This window comes from Chiloscyllium punctatum, chromosome 15 (assembly GCF_047496795.1).
Source record: "Chiloscyllium punctatum isolate Juve2018m chromosome 15, sChiPun1.3, whole genome shotgun sequence".
Classification (NCBI taxonomy): domain Eukaryota; kingdom Metazoa; phylum Chordata; class Chondrichthyes; order Orectolobiformes; family Hemiscylliidae; genus Chiloscyllium; species Chiloscyllium punctatum.
The window spans coordinates 65,062,063-65,080,799 of record NC_092753.1 but is presented as its reverse complement, the minus strand read 5'-3'; the positions used below and the strand labels follow the sequence as shown (position 1 = coordinate 65,080,799).

At 40.1% G+C, this 18,737-nt stretch overlaps 1 protein-coding gene across 2 annotated transcripts in view; it reads right to left on the bottom strand.

Annotated features, from left to right (window-relative positions):
* Positions 1 to 18,737, bottom strand: part of ildr2 (immunoglobulin-like domain containing receptor 2) — a 133,584-nt gene that overhangs the window by 31,950 nt on the left and 82,897 nt on the right. Inside the window, exon 4 of one of the 2 annotated variants that reach the window (XM_072585333.1) lies at positions 17,933 to 17,989. The exons of the other annotated variant lie outside the window; for it this stretch is intronic. Within the exon in view, the coding sequence (XP_072441434.1) occupies positions 17,933 to 17,989 (57 nt within the window). The remainder of the gene's footprint in view (positions 1 to 17,932; positions 17,990 to 18,737) is intronic. 2 annotated transcript variants of the gene reach the window in all.

The window sequence follows — 18,737 nt, the reverse complement described above, 5'->3', positions numbered from 1 at the left end:
GTGAATTAAAAAAAACACAAGGAAGTGATTCAACCCGTCACATCTGTGTTGGCTGTCTGAAAGAGCTAATCACCTAGCTCAAAATAAAAAAACAACTGGAGAAACTCAGCAGGTCTGGCTCTTCTTCAAAACTGAAACATGTTGTGTTTTTTTTAAATGGTGCAGACAGAGGGTAAAGAAGGAACAAATGGAACAGATTATAAAGGTGCTAAGAGCCAAAGGGTAACTAAAGGTGGTGAAGGAAAGATAGAGATGTAAACATGTGTAAATTAAGGTGTGAAAAGGAAAATGGTCAATAAAATAAGGCTGTGTGTAGGGTGGGGTGGTTGGAATTTGGAGGATGCAAGAAAAATCAAAGATACAAAAGTTTCCACTACAAACCCACATACTCTGATAGTTACCACAAGTATACCACTTCAAACCCTGCCTCTTGCAAGAATTTCATTCCATTCTCCCACTTTCTCTGTTGTTCTCTGTTTAAACGATGCCACCTTCCACTGGAGTGCCTCTGACACCTTTTTCCACAACCAAGGATTTGCCCCTTCCCCCTCCCAGGTTGACAGGATCCCAAACAGTTCAACATGTCTCCTACTCTTCATCCCTTAACCCTTCCCCTTCATCCCTGAACCAATAAAACGAGAACTTTGTTCTCACTTGCCACCCCACTAGACTCTGTATTCAAAAGGTAATTTTCTGCCAACATCAAAAACAAATTCCCGTCTCCTTCACTGTCACTGTTTCCTCCGCAACACTCTAGGTGATTCCATCGAACACTTCCTCTCTTCCCAATTTCACCCTCCTCTGAAATTGTAGGTGATATACCACTTGCCTATTCATTTCCTCCCTCCTCACTGTCCAAGGACCCTAACATACCTTCCAGGTCATAGAGTCATTGATTCATAGAGATGTACAGAATGGAAACAGACCCTTCGGTTCAACCCATCCACACCGACCAGACATCCCAACCCAATCAAGTCCCACCTGCCAGCACCCGGCACATAACCCTCCAAACCCTTCCTATTCATATAACCATCCAAATGCCTCTTAAATGTTGCAGTTGTACCGGCCTCCACCACTTCCTCTGGCAGCTCATTCCATACATGTACCACCCTCTGTGTGAAAATGTTGCCCTGTAGATCTCTTTTACATCTTTCCCCTCTCACCCTAAACCTATGCCCTCTAGTTCTGGACTCCCCAACCCCAGGGAAAAGACTTTGCCTATTTATCCTATCCATGCCCATCATAATTTTGTAAACTTCTATAAAGGTCACCCCTCAGGCCTCCGATGCTCCAGGGAAAACAGCCCCAGCCTGTTCAGCCTCTCTCTATAGCTCAAATCCTCCAACCCTGGCAACATCCTTGTAAATCTTTTCTGAACCCTTTCAAGTTTCACAACATCTTTCCGATAGGAAGGAGACCAGAATTGCACGCAATATTCCAACAGTGACCTAACCAATGTCCTGTACAGCTGCAACACGACCTCCCAACTCCTGTACTCAATACTCTGACCAATAAAGGAAAGCATACCAAACACCTTCTTCACTATCTTATCTAACTGCGACTCCACTTTCAAGGAGCTATGAACCTGCATTCCAAGGTCTCTTTGTTCAGCAACACTCTCTAGGACCTGACCATTAAGTGTATAAGTCCTGCTGAGATTTGCTTTCCCAAAATGCAGCACTTCGCATTTATCTAAATTAAACTCCATTTGTCACTTTTCAGCCCATTGGCCCATCTGGTCAAGATCCCGTTGTAATCTGAGGTAACCCTCTTCCCTGTCCACTACACCTCCAATTTTGGTGTCACTTGCAAACTTACTAACTATACCTCTTATGCTCGCATCCAAATCATTTATGTAAATGACAAAAAGTAGAGGACCCAGCACCGATCCTTGTGGCACTCCACTGGTCACAGGCTTACAGTCCGAAAAACAACCCTCCACCACCACCCTCTGACGACTACCTTTGAGCCAGTTCTGTATCCAAATGGCTAGTTCTCCCTGTATTCTGTGAGATCTAACCTTGCTAACCAGTCTACCATGGGGAACCTTGTCAAACACCTTACTGAAGTCCATACAGATCACATCTACCGCTCTGCCCTCATCAATTCTCTTTGTTACTTCCTCAAAACACTCAATCAAGTTTGTGAGACATGATTTCCCATGCACAAAGCCATGTTGACTATCCCTAATCAGTCTTGCCTTTCCAAATACATGTACATCCTGTCCCTCAGGATTCCCTCCAATAACTTGCCCACCACCGATGTCAGGCTCTCTGGTCTATAGTTCCCTGGCTTGTCCTTACTACCCTTCTTAAACAGTGGCACCACGTTTGCCAACCTCCAGTCTTCCGGCACCTCACCTGTGACTATCGATGATACAAATATCTCAGCAAGAGGCCCAGCAATCACTTCTCTAGCTTCCCACAGAGTTCAGGACCTGGGGATTTATCCACCTTTATGCGTTTCAAGACATCCAGCACTTCCTCCTCTGTAATATGGATATTTTGCAAGGTGTCACCATCTATTTCCCTACAGTCTATATCTTCCATATCCCTTTCCACAGCAAATACAGATGCAAAATACTCATTTAGTATCTCCCCATTTTCTGTGGCTCCACACAAAGGGCCCTATTCTCTCCCTCGTTACCCTTTTGTCCTTAATATATTTGTAAAAACTCGTTGGATTCTCCTTAATTCTATTTGCCAAAGCTATCTCATGTACCCTTTTTCCCCTCCTGATTTCCCTCTTAAGTATACTCCTACTTCCTTTATACTCTTCTAAGGATTCACTTGATCTATCCTGTCTATACCTTATATATGCTTCCTTCTTTTTCTTAACCAAACCCTCAATTTCTTTAGTCATCCAGCATTCCCTATAACTACCAGCCTTTCCTTTCACCCTAACAGGAATATACTTTCTCTGGATTCTTGTTATCTCATTTCTGAAGGCTTCCCATTTTCCAGCCGTCCCTTTACCTGCGAACATCTGCCCCCAGTCAGCTTTCAAAAGTTCTTGCCTAATACCGTCAAAATTGGCCTTCCTCCAGTTTAGAACTTCAACTTTTAGATATGGTCCATCCTTTTCCATCATTATTTTAAATCCAATAGAATTATGGTCGCTGGCCCCAAAATGCTCCCCCACTGACACCTCAGTCACGTGTCCTGCCTTATTTCCCAAGAGTTGGTCAAGTTTTGCACCTTCCCTAGTAGGTACATCCACATACTGAATCTGAAAATTGTCTTGGACACACTTAACAAATTCCTCTCCATCTAAACCCTTAACACTATGGCAGTGCCAGTTTATGTTTGGAAAGTTAAAATCCCCTACCATAACCACTATTATTCAGATAGCTGAGATCTCCTTACAAGTTTGTTTCTCTATTTCCTTTTGACTATTAGGGGGTCTATAATACAATCCCAATAAGGTTATCATCCCTTTCTTATTTCTCAGTTCCACCCAAATAACTTCCCTGGATGTATTTCCAGGAATATCCTCCCTTAGCACAACTGTAATGCTATCTTTATCAAAAATGCCACTCCCCTCCTCTCTTGCCTCCCTTTCTATAGTTCCTGTAGCATTTATATCCTGGAACATTAAGCTGCTAGTCCTGCCCATCCCTGAGCCATGTTTCTGTAATTGCTATGATATCCCAGTCCCATGTTCCTAACCATGCCCTGAGTTAGTCTGCCTTCCCTGTTAGGCCCCTTGCATTGAAATAAATGCAGTTTAATTTATTAGTCCTACCTTGTCCCTGCCTGCCCTGACTGTTTGACTCACTTCTGTTCTCAACTGTACCAGTCTCAGATTGACCTCTTTCCTCACTATCTTCCTGGGTCCCACCCTCCCACCTTACTAGCTTAAATCCTCCCGAGCAGTTCTTGCAAATTTCCCTGCCAGTATATTAGTCTCCTTCCAATTTAGGTGCAATCCGTCCTTCGTGAACTGGTCACTTCTATCTCAAAAGAGATTCCAATGATCCAAAAATGTGAATCCTTCTCCCATAAACCAGCTCCTCAGCCATGCATTCAACTGCTCTATCCTCATATTCCTGCCCTCACTAGCTCGTAGCACCGGGAGTAATCCAGATATTACTACTCTCGAGGACCTCCTTTTTAAATTTCTGCCTAACTCTGTAATCTCCCTTCAGAATCTCAACCTTTTCCCTTCCTATGTCGTTTGTTCCAATGTGGACAATGAGCTCTTGCTGGCCCCTTTCCCCCGTGAGAACATTCTGCACCCTCTCGGAGACATCCTTGATCCTGGCACCAGGAAAGCAACACACCATTCTGCTTTTTCACTGCTGACCACAGAAATGTCTGTCTGTACCTCAGACTAAAGAATCCCCAAACACAATTGATCTCTTGGAACCCAACATACCCCTCATTGCATTAGAGCCAGTCTCCATACCTGAAACTTGGCTGTTTGTGCTTCGTTCCCCTGAGAATCCATCACCCCCTACATTTTCCAAAACAGCATACCTGTTTGAAGTGGATATATCCACAAAAGACACCTGCACTAGCTGCTTACCTCCCTTGCCTTTCCTGGAGTTAACCCATCTATGTGACTGAATCTGAGACTTTCCCCCCTTCCTATAACTGCCATCCATCACATACTGTTGGTGTTACAAATTCTTCATTGCTTCTAACTGTGTCTCCAACCGATCCATTTGATCTGATAAGATTTGCAGCCAACAGCATTTATGGCAGATATAATCCGCAGTAACCCTTAAACTCTTTAAACTCCCACATCCGACAAGAAGTACATAACACTCTATTAAAGGCCATGTTTGCTCCTTCACAATCGACAGACCCAGAAAATAACACCGTCTTATTCCTCTAAAAACACTGCCCCAGGTTAAATTAATAGTTATGGCTTATACTTTAAGTTTAATCAAGAGACATATCTCCAAAAACAAATAATCAAGAAAGAACCCACTCTACTCACTACTGTATATTCTCTATAGGCCACACTAAAAAACAATGATTAACTTATCTGATTCTGTGCTGTGAACTTTGCCCAATAGTTCCTCCAAGATCAGTTGTGAATTTCACTGTTTGTTAATTTTCCCAGATGCACTCCGATGTCCAGTGATATATGAATTCAAACAGCAAAGGCAGTAACTGTGCAGGTTCTCTCTATCTCTCTCTCCTGCAATGACCTCACCATGTACTTCCTTTGTCTGTTCTTCTCCCTTTTAAAACTGTTCTTGTTTTGACTTTTTTTTCTAAAGTTCCTAAACAATGGAACAGCATATAAAACAGTAATTGCTGCTGCAGGAATTCAAGGAAATCGCCTCCAGCACCTAAAATACCTCAAAAAAGGAGCAGCTGTTACAGCCAGAAATTCTTCCCATCCTCCATCTTGGATTACCCAGAACCCTTGGTGAAGCAGCATTTTATTGTACTTCTTTCAATGTAGTCTACTCTATTCACTCTCCACAATGTGGTGTCCTTTACCAAACACAGACTAGGTCCCCACATTGCAGAACATCGATACTCCCTCCATAGGAATGATCCAGCTCTTCCAGTCACTTGACATTTCAATAAACCACTGTGCTCCCATTCAAACATTTCCATCTCTGGCTGACTACAGTATTCCAACAGAACTTAACACAAGCTAGAAGAATACCACCCAATTCTAGATCCCCAACCAAGGCAGACATCTTACCTGCAACTACCCTATCAATCTTTTTAGGTATTTTGAAAGTTTCAAGTAGATCACCTCTGTTTTCTTCAAAACTCTAGAGAGTATAGGCCCAATTTATCCATTCTGTCTTCATGGGACAGTCCTACCATGCTAGGAACAAGTATAGTTAACCTTTGTTGCACTCTCTCTCTGGCAACAATATTTTTGAGATGAGACCAAAACTGCACACAGTATACCAGGTATGGTCGAACCAACGTTTATTACAATTGAAGCAAGACTTCATTAATTGTGTACTCAAATCCTTTTGCAATAAAGGCAAAATTCCATTAGGCTACCTAATATTAGCTTGCTGCATCAGCATGTTAGCTTTCAGTGACTTTATTGACAAGAATACCTAGTTCCTTTCCTAAATCCACAATCTCCACCCTCTTTTCGTTTAAGAAATAATCTGCACACCTATTTCTCCTGCCAAAGTTGTTAGTTTCACATTTTCATATTTTGTTTCTTCTGCCATGTATTTGCTTAATCATCAAGCCTATCCAGATCCTTTTGAAATCATTTTACATTTTCTGTTCAACACACATTAACTTTGTATCATACATCTCCCTCTTAATTGAGATATGAATTGATACCTGTTTCTCACATGCAGATAGCAGAATCTACTCACAGTCCATCAGCGAAAATGCCCCTTGTAGAGGGAATAAATTGGAGAGTCAAATCAATACATGAGACTTTGACATTCTCATCTCATTCCATCCACATTCCCCAACCCAATAAAACTGTTTCATCGGTTTGGATAAGTTACCACCATAGTCTGTTGCTGCCTCTGCCTAAGCTAAATTGACGCTGAGACACTCATTCATGCCTTTAATTTAGGCCTTTTTACTCCTATGTTCCAGCTGGCACCTAATCCTTGCACCCTTCATAAATATAAGCTCATTCAAAACTTTGATGTCTATATTCTAACCAACAGCTTGTGTTTGCTGAACAGTGTTGTTGTTTCCCATTCCCATTCCCAATACCTCAAGTTTAAAATTCTCATCCGTGTTCTCAACTGGATGTAAAGAGGAGAGCAGAGACGTTTTGTCTCGTATGGCCAATCCTTTAAGCAGCATAGGTAAGACAAAATACCTGGTCACTATCACAATTTTGTTCATGGGGTCTAGCTGACAGCACATTGTTCACCATTCTTCCTACATTACAGCTGTGACTATGCTTCAAAAGTACTTTGTTGCTTGGAAAACTCTTTGGAGCATCCTGATGTTGTGAAAATCATGATGTAAATGCCAGTTCTCTTTCTTTGAAACAACAAACTATCCATTTGTCTGATTCTGACCTTTTCTGTATCTCTCCTTTCTTCTGCCTGCTGTTGGCATCATTCTAAGCTGTGTGCAACATGGCTGTGGGTTCAGGTCCCATCTCAGAAAATTGAGCACAATATCAAGTTAACATTTTAAGCACTGTACTGTCAGAGTGCTTTGTGGTTGGTGGTGCTGATTTTCAGGTGGGACATCACGCTAGGACGTCATTTGCACTATCAGTTTGTCAAACACCTTCAGGTGCTTTTTTGAAGTATGGAATTCTGTCTCGTAGCTTTATTGGAATTTATCCCTAAATCAGTATTACTAGAAATGGATTACTCTCTCATTCGTTTTTGTGGGACCTTGCTGTATGAAAATTGGTTGCCACATCACGAACATTATAACAATGACTACAAGTTGAACGTACACAATTAGCAGTGACATGTTTTGAGACATCTGAAGTTACAACAAGAATGTTCTTGCTTTCTTTCAAATGTATTTGTAAAAATGGTTTGAGAGTTTCTGTGAGAGTTTAGAAGTCACATCTTATATAAAATGTCAATTCAAGATCCTATCAAATTATTCAAAGTAATTAAAAAGTTTCCATCCATGTTTTTCACCTCGCCTTTCAATTAGCCTTTGGCTGATTTTAGATCAAATTTGGCTCCCTTCAACAGGAACAAACCAACCAAATCCAACAGTTGACAATCTAAGAAAACCTCCAGATACTTCCAGGGCCAATCCATAAAATGTCCTGAGGGGGGTGTACCTGAGCAAAGGCTTTAAAGGGAACAGTCAGGCTGATGGTTACCCACCATAGCTGTGCACCAGACCCTAGGTAGCACTTGAATAACATCAGAGATCAGCTTGGTGATCCAAATAAATGCATTGTTCAGTTAAATAGAATCATGTCAAGGTGCAGTGGATTATAGCAAAACAAATTCATGATGCATTCAATATAATTATCTCATCATTACCTCACTCGAGAATTACAACCTGCTGCATCATTCAGAGGTTGATTTTCCACTATTCATGACATTCTATTTATTTATTGTCATATATGTCTAGAAGATACAGTGAAAAGTGTTTTGTTGCCACAATGCATTATGAATTACAAAAATAAAAATAAATTACATAAAGAGAGTTCATCTTCTGTACAAGGGGTCTTCAAACACAACTCCAAGGCTTCTGCAAGATCAGTAATGAGTACCAGGCCTCAAGGCATCGCTGTGCTTCAGGCCTACTGCAGCCACTCTGGCCACTACAGCTTTGGGCCTCCTGCGGCCAGCAGTCCTCACTCTGGACACCGCTGCAGCTGACGACCCACTGAGCATTGCTTTAGCTTCCCCAAAAAGTCAGAAGGTAATGGAAAGAAAAAGATGTGAAAGGAGAGAAAGAGAATGCAGCCAGCCTGGAGCAAACAGGCTCAGGAGCTCGATGTGGGTCTTTTATGAAACCCACTCAAAAGTTGTTTTTTTCAAACATAAAGTAGAATACTTCAGGCAGTAAGTCTCCCCTGGGTGAAATGAATATCTGTGATTTGTGACTCTCTTGTTCCAATCAGATCATTCAGGCATGAAACAACATCATTCAAGATCAGCAGCAAACAGAAAAGCAGCTACCTGGAAAAATCAGCTCATTTGCAAGCTATATCCCAAACTCTGGCCATTTCCCTTTGATCATAAAGTCCTTTGAGAGGTAAGTTAAAATCCACACTATTTCTTCTTTAGTTGTATAAACTGCCATACGAATAAATGAAATATTCTGACTTATCAGATCGCAGGAAGTAATATGAAATAATATTTCATTAGTCATGTTCAGAATTTCAGTACAATTCTTGTCCAGTTGATAGCATTGTTGGTTCTGGATTCAATGCTACTTCAGCTTTAAGTGCATAATCTGAGACTGCAGCAAAGGAGTGTTGCATTATTCAAACTGTCATCTTTGGCTAAGATGTTAAAATGTAGCGCTATTAGTCTAATTCCAGTGGATGCTAAGATTGCAATATGGTGTTTAACCAACATTCCTCGCTGAGCCAATGCCAAAATGACCACATTAAGGAATTAATTATCTCATTGCTGTTTGAGATCTTGTGCACAAATTAACTCATTTAATTATCTAACAATAATTGTATTACTAAGCAGGTCATTGGACATGAAGAGTTTTGGGGCTGTTTACAAAAAACGTGGTAAGATGTTACATAAATGTACATTTGATTTTGAGCTGAACTTGTGACATATGAAAGCAATTACTTCTGGTGAACAATTCTTCTAAATATGATACTATTGCTTTGGCATGTGTAATCGCACAAAACAATTTGAACTTTCCTTTAAAGCTTGAAAAATTCTTCACTTATTTTTGTTACATTATTTTGCTCTGAACTTTCAGCAAGATACTCTCACATGGACAATCCAATGATGGATAATTCATTTCTTTTGATAAATTGTCAATTTGATGTGACCACAATGTCCTCTGTGCTATTTAAACAAAATTAATGAAACCTTTGCATCAGACCCCATTTATAATTTCGCTATAGAAACATACAGGAAATCCTATCCCTCTGACTTAATCAGCCACATGCTCTGGTTTCTCTCACAGTCCAAAGATGTGCAGGTTAACTGGATTGGCCATGGGAAATTGAATCTGTCACAAAGATGTGTAGGCTCATTAGATTAGCCATGGTAAATGCAAGGTTGTGGGAATAGAATGGGCGGATGCTGGCTGGAACTGGGTGGAATGCTGTTTGGAGGATCATTGCAGTCTTGACAGGCCAAATTACCTCTGTTTGCACTGTCGGGATTCTATGCAGTTAATGGTCCATTAGTAGCTTGGTGTTGAGACCACTGAAGGAAATCTATCAGCAAGGCCTCTGCTGCATTCTTTGGCTTCAATAGCAGGAACAACACATAAATGCTAGTATCCTCCTTGAAGCCAGCTTCACAAGCTTTCAATCAAAACTTCTACAAAACCAACTACGGTGACTGGACACTGTCCAGATGGTTAAAAAGCATCCAGGAGAAAGTGAGTACTGCAGATGCTGGAGATCAGAGTCGCAGAATGTGGTGCTGGAAAAGCACAACCGGTCAGGCAGCATCTAAGAATCAGGACAGTCAACGTTTCAGGCATAAGCCCTTCATCAGGAAAGGCTGCATCTCCCTGACAGATCCCGTTTTCTCAAACTCTCAAATGGCCAATGTTCCAGAAGAGGACAAAGAAAATACTACAATAGCACAATGACGCTTTCCTACAAACAAGCAGGTTTGACATTAATGAATGCAAAGAACTTGCTATTAATTGTTCAAAATGGGCCATTTTAAGCTACATCGTGCTTTGAGGTCAAACACTTCATGATGAGGCAGACAGACAGCAAAGAAGGAAAGAAAAATATTCTGAAATCCAGATCCTGCCCTATGCACCCCGAGAATTGAGTATCAGGATTCAGTCTGTTCAGTCACATGAAGATCCCTGAGTAGACTTCACACACAAATTGAGGGACTGGCACATTCTTTCATGAAAAAGAATCAATTAAGTGGGACAGCTTTGACTCTGGATCAATGGTTCTCCAGGGATTCCGGTGTATCCAAGGTCACCTATTGTTCAAAGTATTTCCCTTAAATAGCTAACCAGTACAAGAGAAATAAACAGCATTTAGGGACAGGTAATAAATGCTGACCTGCTGGTGATGCCCATGTCCCATAAGTGAATTTTTAAAAAATCTAATTTATGCAGGAAGATTCAATGAAGATCAATGTAAAGTTTATGCTTTGGCTCTGTGTTCACATAAGAGAACACAAATAAGATATCAAAAATGTTGGCGAATACAAGGTTTAATGATAGGAAGGAACTGAAGGAAATCAGTATTAGTAGAGAAATTGTATTTGGGAAATTGATGGGATTGAAGGCAGGTAAGTCCACAGGGCCTCAATCTACATCCCACAGTACTTAGGGAAATGGCTCTAAACATAGTCGATGCTTTGATGGTCATCTTAGACTCTGGAGCAGTTCCTACAGATTGGAAAGTGGCCAATGTAACCCCACAATATTCAAAGAAAGGTAGAAGAAAACTGGGAATTATAGACCAGTCAGCCTGATGTCAGTAGTGGGGAACATGCTAGAGTCATTATGAAAGATTTAATAGTGGAGCATTTGGAAAACAGTGGTAAAATCAAGCATTCCTGAAGAAGGGCTTATGCCCGAAACGTCGATTCTCCTGCTCCTTGGATGCTGCCTGGCCTGCTGTGTTTTTCCAGCACCACATTTTTCAACTCTGGTACTCCAGCATCTGCAGTCCTCACTTTCTCCTGGTAAAATCAAGCATAGTCAACATAGCTGTACGCAAGGAAAATTATGCTTAACAAATCCACTGGAATTCTTTGAGGATGTGATTCATAAAATTGATGAGGGGAAACCAATGGATGTGGTTTATCTGGACTTTCAAAAGGCTTTTGACAAAGTCCCTCATAAGTTAACAGGATTGAGGTAGTGTATTGACATGGACAGGTCTGATTCCAGACAGGAAAAAAAGAAAATGAATAGATGGGTGTTTCTCTGAATAGCAGGCAGTGGCCATTAGGGAACCAAAGGGATCAGTTTGGACCCAAGTTTCTACAATATGTAACTAAATGTAATGTCTCCAAATTTGCAACTGTCACAAATTTAGGTGGGATGGTGAGCTGTGAGGAGGATGCAGAGGTGCTTAAGTGTGATTTGTACATGCTGAGTGAGGGGGGCAAATGTATGGCAAATGAAGTATAACATTGATAAATGTGAGGTTATCCACCTTGCTAGCAAAAACAGGAAGGTGGATTATTATCTGAATGGCTATAAATTGAATGAGAGGAATGTACAACGAGATCTGGGTATCCCCTTACACTAGTTACTGAAGGTGGTAATGAAGGCAAATGGTATGTAGGCTTTCATAGCGAGAGGTTTTGAGTACAGATGCAGGGAGGTCTGGCTGCAATATTGTACTCTGAATTCTCTGCCGATTTACTTTAGTCAAAATATGACTTCCCAAGTGACAGCCTTGGTGAGACCACTTGGAATACTGTGTGCGGTTTTGATCTCCTTATCTGAGATCAATTAGAGGGAGTGCAGCGAATCCAGACGGATTCCTGGATGGCAGGACTGACATGTGAGGAGAGATTCAGTTAGGATTGTATTCACCGGAGTTTAGAATAATGAAGGGGAGGAATCTTGTAGAAACCTATAAACATCTAACGGGACTAGACAGGATAGATGCAGGAACAATGTTCCTGATGATGGGGGAGTCCAGTACAGTCTAAGGATATGGGTAGATCATTTAAGACTGAGATGAGAAATTTCTTTACCCAGAGAGTGGTGAGCCTGTGGAATCGAGGCCAAAACATTATATAATTTCAAGGAGGAGTTGGATATAGTCCTTGGGGATAAAGGGATCAAAGGATATGGATGAAAGGCAGGAACAGTCTACTGAGTTAGCTGATCAACCGTGATGGTGGAGCAGCTTCAAAGGGCCAAATGGCCTAGTATTGCTCCTATTTTTGATTTCTCCATATAAAAAAAATGCATATTATGACAGGAAGTATGAAATGTGTACAATGAGCTATTTCACAAATGAGCCAGTAGAATGTAGAACTAGGTGAAAGTTCTACTCATCGGATGTCAAAAATTCCTTTTTTAGGAAAAGTCAGTAACTCAAGGAGGTGAAAAGTAGAAAGCTGATCAGAACTAACTTTAATCGTTTGCGAATTCTGACTAAGACAACACTACAACAACCATCAATCAATTTGGGAAGCTCGGATGGAAAAATAATAAGAATTTGTTGTGATAATTAATCATGCATTTAAATATTTTGTTTACATGCTATCAATAAGAGAGTTAGTTTGAAAATAAAGGTATTTCAGAGGTCAGTTCAAACTAATCTCTTAATGCTCAGGTTAAATTAAAACAATAATTTCATTGATTTTTGGACTAAATTTAGCTACAACAGTGGGGTAAACAAGACAACATTGCTGGAGGCACCAATGCTGAACTAAGAGGCAGCTTTGTCAGTGTCCTATGATTTTCCAAGTGACAGCTTTTAAAATTTTCTCCTATTGATGGAGATGATTTGGTGGCCAAACATTAATTGTAATCAATCACGCATGATTTAAAAAAATATACATGAGGAATTAACACTAACCCATTCAACTTCCTGCACTATTAAGCAAATCCTTGTAAATGCTAAGGTGGTTTTGACTCATTTGTGAGAATGTGACATTATTTGTCTGAGAAAATGGGACTTATGGTTGGGTAGTTACATTTTCTAATGGCAAGTAAATCAGTTTGATTGGTCCAGAGTAAGCCAAGACATAGTTTTGCAAAATAACTAATTATGTAATATTTGTTGGTTCAAAATAGTAATAATTTCAGTTCAAGCAAAACTCTTCAATCCATCTAGTCCACTGATCCACAGCACTTATTTGTTTTTCTGTTAAATATGAAAGATTGTCTTCAAATATTGACAATAAGTTGTCCAATTCCAACTGGAAACTCATTAACTTTCTTGGTCTATCACTCATACTGGCAATCTGTTTCAAACATTTAATATCCTTTAAGTAAATAGAAGTCCTTGTGCATTTCCCAATTTTCTTTATTATTCTCAATTTGTAAATAGGACTTCTTGGGCTTTTATTTGATACATAAAAGAAAAAATGTTCTTAGATGCCAGTTTTGGCAGAGACTCTGACATGGACATCAGTACATGTGCAGAATGGTAGAAAATCAGCACATGTGCAGAACGGCACAAAGACTTCAGTGTAGACATTGCCGCATGTGCAGAGAAGCATAAAGAGCGGTACTGGCATCGCACAAGCATGGAATGGTGCAGACACTGGTGCATATGCAGAATGAAGCACGCGGATCAATCTGCACTGGAATTGTGCTATTGTGAATGAAGGTAAGCGTTCTCAAAAATGCCATTCCCTAATTCTTCAGTGACATTATAGTCCAATAGCACTGCCGAAACGCATGTTATCCTGCAACCACCTGTACTTAATTTTAGACTTTATCAGATACCCCAGTTCACTATTTCTTTTGGTCAATTGGCGTGCATAGAACCTCTAAGCATAACTAAAAGGGAATGTGGTCATTCATTTCATCAAACTTGCTCTGCTATTCAATAGGATCATGGCTGATCAGATGTGGACTCAACTCCATTTTTCTGCCCCAGTCTTTCCTGTCAATCTAAAACATGTCTAACCTGGCCTTGTTCATTAACCTTAACCCCAATTCAACGAACCAGCTTCTACTGTCTTTGGGAAGAGTATTCCAAAGACGATGGACCTCAGAGAAGAAATTCCTACTCATCTAGAGCAGCACAGTGGCTCAGTGGTTAGACTGCTGCCTCACAGCACCAGGGGCGTGGGTTCGATTCCTACCTTGGGCAACTGTGTGGAGTTTGCACATTCTTCCCGTGTCTATGTGGGTTTCCTCTGAGTGCTCCAGTTTCCACCCACAATCCAAAGATGTGTACGTCAGGTGAATTGGCCATGCTAAACTGCCCATAGTGTTAGGTACATTAGTCAGGGGTAAATATAGCTTAGGTGAATGGGTCTGGGTGGGTTACTCTTCGGAGGGGCGGTGTGGACTTGTTGGGCCAAAGGGCTTGTTTCCATACTGTAGGGAATCTAATGTAATCATCTCATGTTTAAGTGTGAGACCCTTATTTTTAAACTGTAGCTCCCCGTGATTCTAGATTCCCCCATTTGAGACAAGAACTTCTGTAAAGCCCCCTCAGAATTTTTGATGTTTCAATATGATTGCTGCATTCTTCTAAACTCTGATGGATACAAGCCTGACCTGTTTACACTTTACACATAAGACAACCCCTTCATCCCATGAATCAGTCTAATGAATCTTTTATGAATTATTTTCAATGAAACTACATTATTCTTTAAGTTAGGAGATCAAAACTATCTACAATACTCCAGTTGCAGCAAGACTATCCAATTTTTATATTCCATCCCACTTCCAATGAAGGTCAACATTCTGCACTCTCTCTCAGTTTAAGTAATAATCTGTTCTACAATGCATCCTGCCAGAGTGGATATCCTCACATTTTCTACATTATACTTCACCTATGAAGTTTTTTGTTTTGCAATTGTTTGCAATTTACATAATGGTTTGAATTTGGGGACCAACCGTACTCTGTCAACGTTCACATGACAAGAAGGTGAGTGGTCGAGCAAGGTGTGCAGATGATGCTGCAAGTGTGTAGAGGACATAGATAGGTTAAGTAAGTAGTAAATGTCTGGCAGATAGAATATATGTTGGTAAATGTGAGGTCACCGTTTTGGTAGGAATAACAGAAAAATTGCCTGTTATTTAAATGGTGAAAAATTGCAGCATGCTGCTGTACAGAGGCACCTGGGTATCCTTGTGCATGAATCACAAAACGTTGGTTTGCAGCTGCATTTGGTAATCAAGACGACAAATGGAATATTGTCCTTCATTGCAGGAAGGATGAAGTTTAAAATCAGAGAGGTTATGCTGCAGTTGTATAGGGTGCTGGTGAAGTCACACATTGGAGTACTGTGTACAATTTTGGTCTCTTTACTTGAGAAAGGATGTACTGGCACTGGAGGGGATGCAAAGGCAGTTCACCAGGTTGATTCTGGAGTTGACTTATGAAGCAAGATTGAGTAAACTGGAACTATACCATTGAAATTTAAAAGAATGAGGGGCAATCTTATAGAAACATATAACTATTATGAAGGAAATAGATAAGGTAGAAGCAGGGAGGTTGTTTCCACTGGTGCGTATCATCAAAATAAGGGGGAGCAGATTTAGAACAGAGTTGAGGAGGAACTTCTTCACCCAAAGGTTTGTGAGTCTGTGGAATTCCCTGCTCAGAGAAGCAGTTGAGGCTACCTTGTTGAAGGTTTCTAAGACAAAGATAGATAGATTTTTGAATAGTAAAGGTATTAATGGTGAGTGGGTGGGTAAGTGAAGCCGAGTCCACAAAAAACAATCAGCCATGATCTTACTGAATGGTGGAGCAGATTCCCTACTCCTGCCCCTGTTTCCTATGTTCTTAATTGCACGCTCAAGGAATCCTAATAAGTGTCTCAAACAGACTTTTCTTTTCACAAAGTCATGTTGACTATCTGGGAATACAATTTTTCCAAATGACTTTCTACTACCTCCTTAATAATTGATTTCCAGCATTTTCACAATGATAGATGTTAGACTAAATGGCCTGTAGATTGCTGTGTTCCGTTCACCTTTTTTCTTGATCAATGGTATTACATATGAGGCTTTCAATCCATTGGGATCTTTTCAGAATCTAGGGAAATATTCAAGAGTAGTGAATCCTAGCTGTTACATCAATCCCCTCAGTTCAAGGACTTACAATATAGCTCTTCTACCTACCCCACTTCAACAACTGAATATCTTTCTAAAATAGGGTGGGTAAAAATGCTGTCAGTTTTTATGTGGTTTCATCAGGGCAGAAACAGTTCTTAAAATTACCTCTTTGAATTTTACATCTTATTCTGTATCCCAATACCCCGTTCACTTTAAATCTAAGAAGCTTGAGAACATCATGCTGATGATTTTAGAGTGGCTTTAAAGTTGAAAATACCAATATCTCCCTTTTGCTCCAATACAGGAAGTTACATTAATACATTACATTCAATACGTCAGCAGATAACAGAGAAGGCAAATGGAATGTTAGCTTTTATTTCGAAGGGAATGAAGTAAAAAAAAAGGTTCATCTTGCTAAAATGTATAAGGCAGCAGTCAGACCACACCAAGAATACTGTGAACAGTTTTGGTCCCCTTGTCTAAGTAAGGACCTGATGTGGAGATGCAGGTGTTGGACTGGGGTGGACAAATTTTTAAAAATCGCACAACACCAGTTTATAGTCCAACAGGTTTATTTGGAAGGACAAGCTTTTGGAGTGTTGCTCCCTTGTCAGGTAGCTAGTGGGGCAGGATAATAGGACACAGAATTTATAGCAAAAGATCATTGTGTCATTCAACTGATTTGATAAATTGAACAAACCTAGATTGCTGTTAAGTCTAGGTTTGTTCTATATATCACATCTGGTGTTGTGTGAGTTCTATCTAACTAAGGACATACTGTCAATTGAAATAGTCCAGAGAAGATTCACTAGTTTCATTCTGGGTATGGTGAGATTTTTTTATGAAGTGAGGTTAAGTGGTTTGGGCTTGTACTCACTGGAGTTTAGAAGGATGACAGGAAGTCTTATTGAAACACAAGATTCTTGGGGGGTGAGGGTTTGACAATTTTTTTCACCTTGCGGAAGACTCTAGGACTGTCTTCTGTTCAAGGTAAGTGAACCTGTGGAATTCCTTATCACAGAAGCTGCAATGGTTGGGTGTTAAGAATATTTAAAGCTGACATAGATTCTCAATCAATAGGGATAAAAGGTTCAAGAAAAGGCCAAAAAACAAAGGAATCGATCAGATCAACTATGATCTCATTCAATGGCAGATAAGACTCAATGAACCAAATGGGAAAAAGTGAGAACTGCAGGTGCTGGAGATCAGAGTCGAGAGTGTGATGCTGGAAAAGCACAGCAGGTCAGGCAGCATCCAAGGAGCTGAAGAATCGATGATTCGGGCATAAGCCCTTCATCCTGATGAAATATCAATTCTCCTGCTCCTCGGATGCTGTCTGATCTGCTGTGCTCATTGGGCCAAATGGCCTACTTCTGTTCCTCTGGTGGTATCACTAAGTGTATTCTAATTTACCACATAACCCACATCAACATTTTCTTTGCCAAACCTCACATTCTTGTATTAAATTGTAGCTGCTATTTCTCTGCTGACTTATTACCAACATCCATTTAATACATAACTCTTGGTGCAGTCATAAAAAACATAACGATAGCAATTTGCGTAAAATGTCAGGCCGTGATGACAAATAGAAGTATCATGGTGAATATAAATTATGGGAGTAGGTAAGAGACAAATGGACTTCAGAAGAATACCAGTACCTGGCATAATCTCTACATCAAAACTGGGCAAGAGATCTGCAACCACTTCACTCCTACCTAGGAAATCAGAAAGAGAGAGAAAGAGAGAGAGAAAGAAAAAGAGAAAGAAATATTACTAAGCATGAATAGAGTACAGTTCAATCTGTACTTGTGACCGAAACATGCTCAGTCCTTGAACCTACTGATGTCAGCGGTTAAAGCTACATTCTGCAAAACAATTCTGCCGCTCTAGATTCTGCAGTTTAGAAAAATAACTATGCACATAGATTTGATTGAACACATTATATTGAAAGAACAGAAGAAAATAAATTATCCAAAAGGGATTTGTAAAAGATCTGGATAACTGGAATTTAATATAAACAACACGACCTCCCCATTTGCTGTGGTGTGCAAGAGACCAATATGCATTCCAATATAAACAGGCGTTTCACTATAGTGGCTTCTAAAGTTACCACTTTATGGGTGCACATAATTTATTTTTGCTTATCAAGATAAAGTATGACTGTACAAGGAGTAATACATATTTTAAAAATATTTACTCCCTTTTTTAATGTAAAGGTCAGAATCATGAATTTATATATCCATCTTTGAATGACTCGGGTTACGTAGAGTGTAGACTTTACACTTTCAATGTCTTCCAGCATTGACTTAGAATTCATACAATGTCATCAATTTGAGGGAGATTATCTGTTAATTTTAATGATCATTATTCAGTAGTAGTCATTTTAGTTCCCCTTCCCTCTCACTTTCTGACATGACTATCCTTGACTTCCTCCCTTGCCACAACGAACCAAACCACAAATTG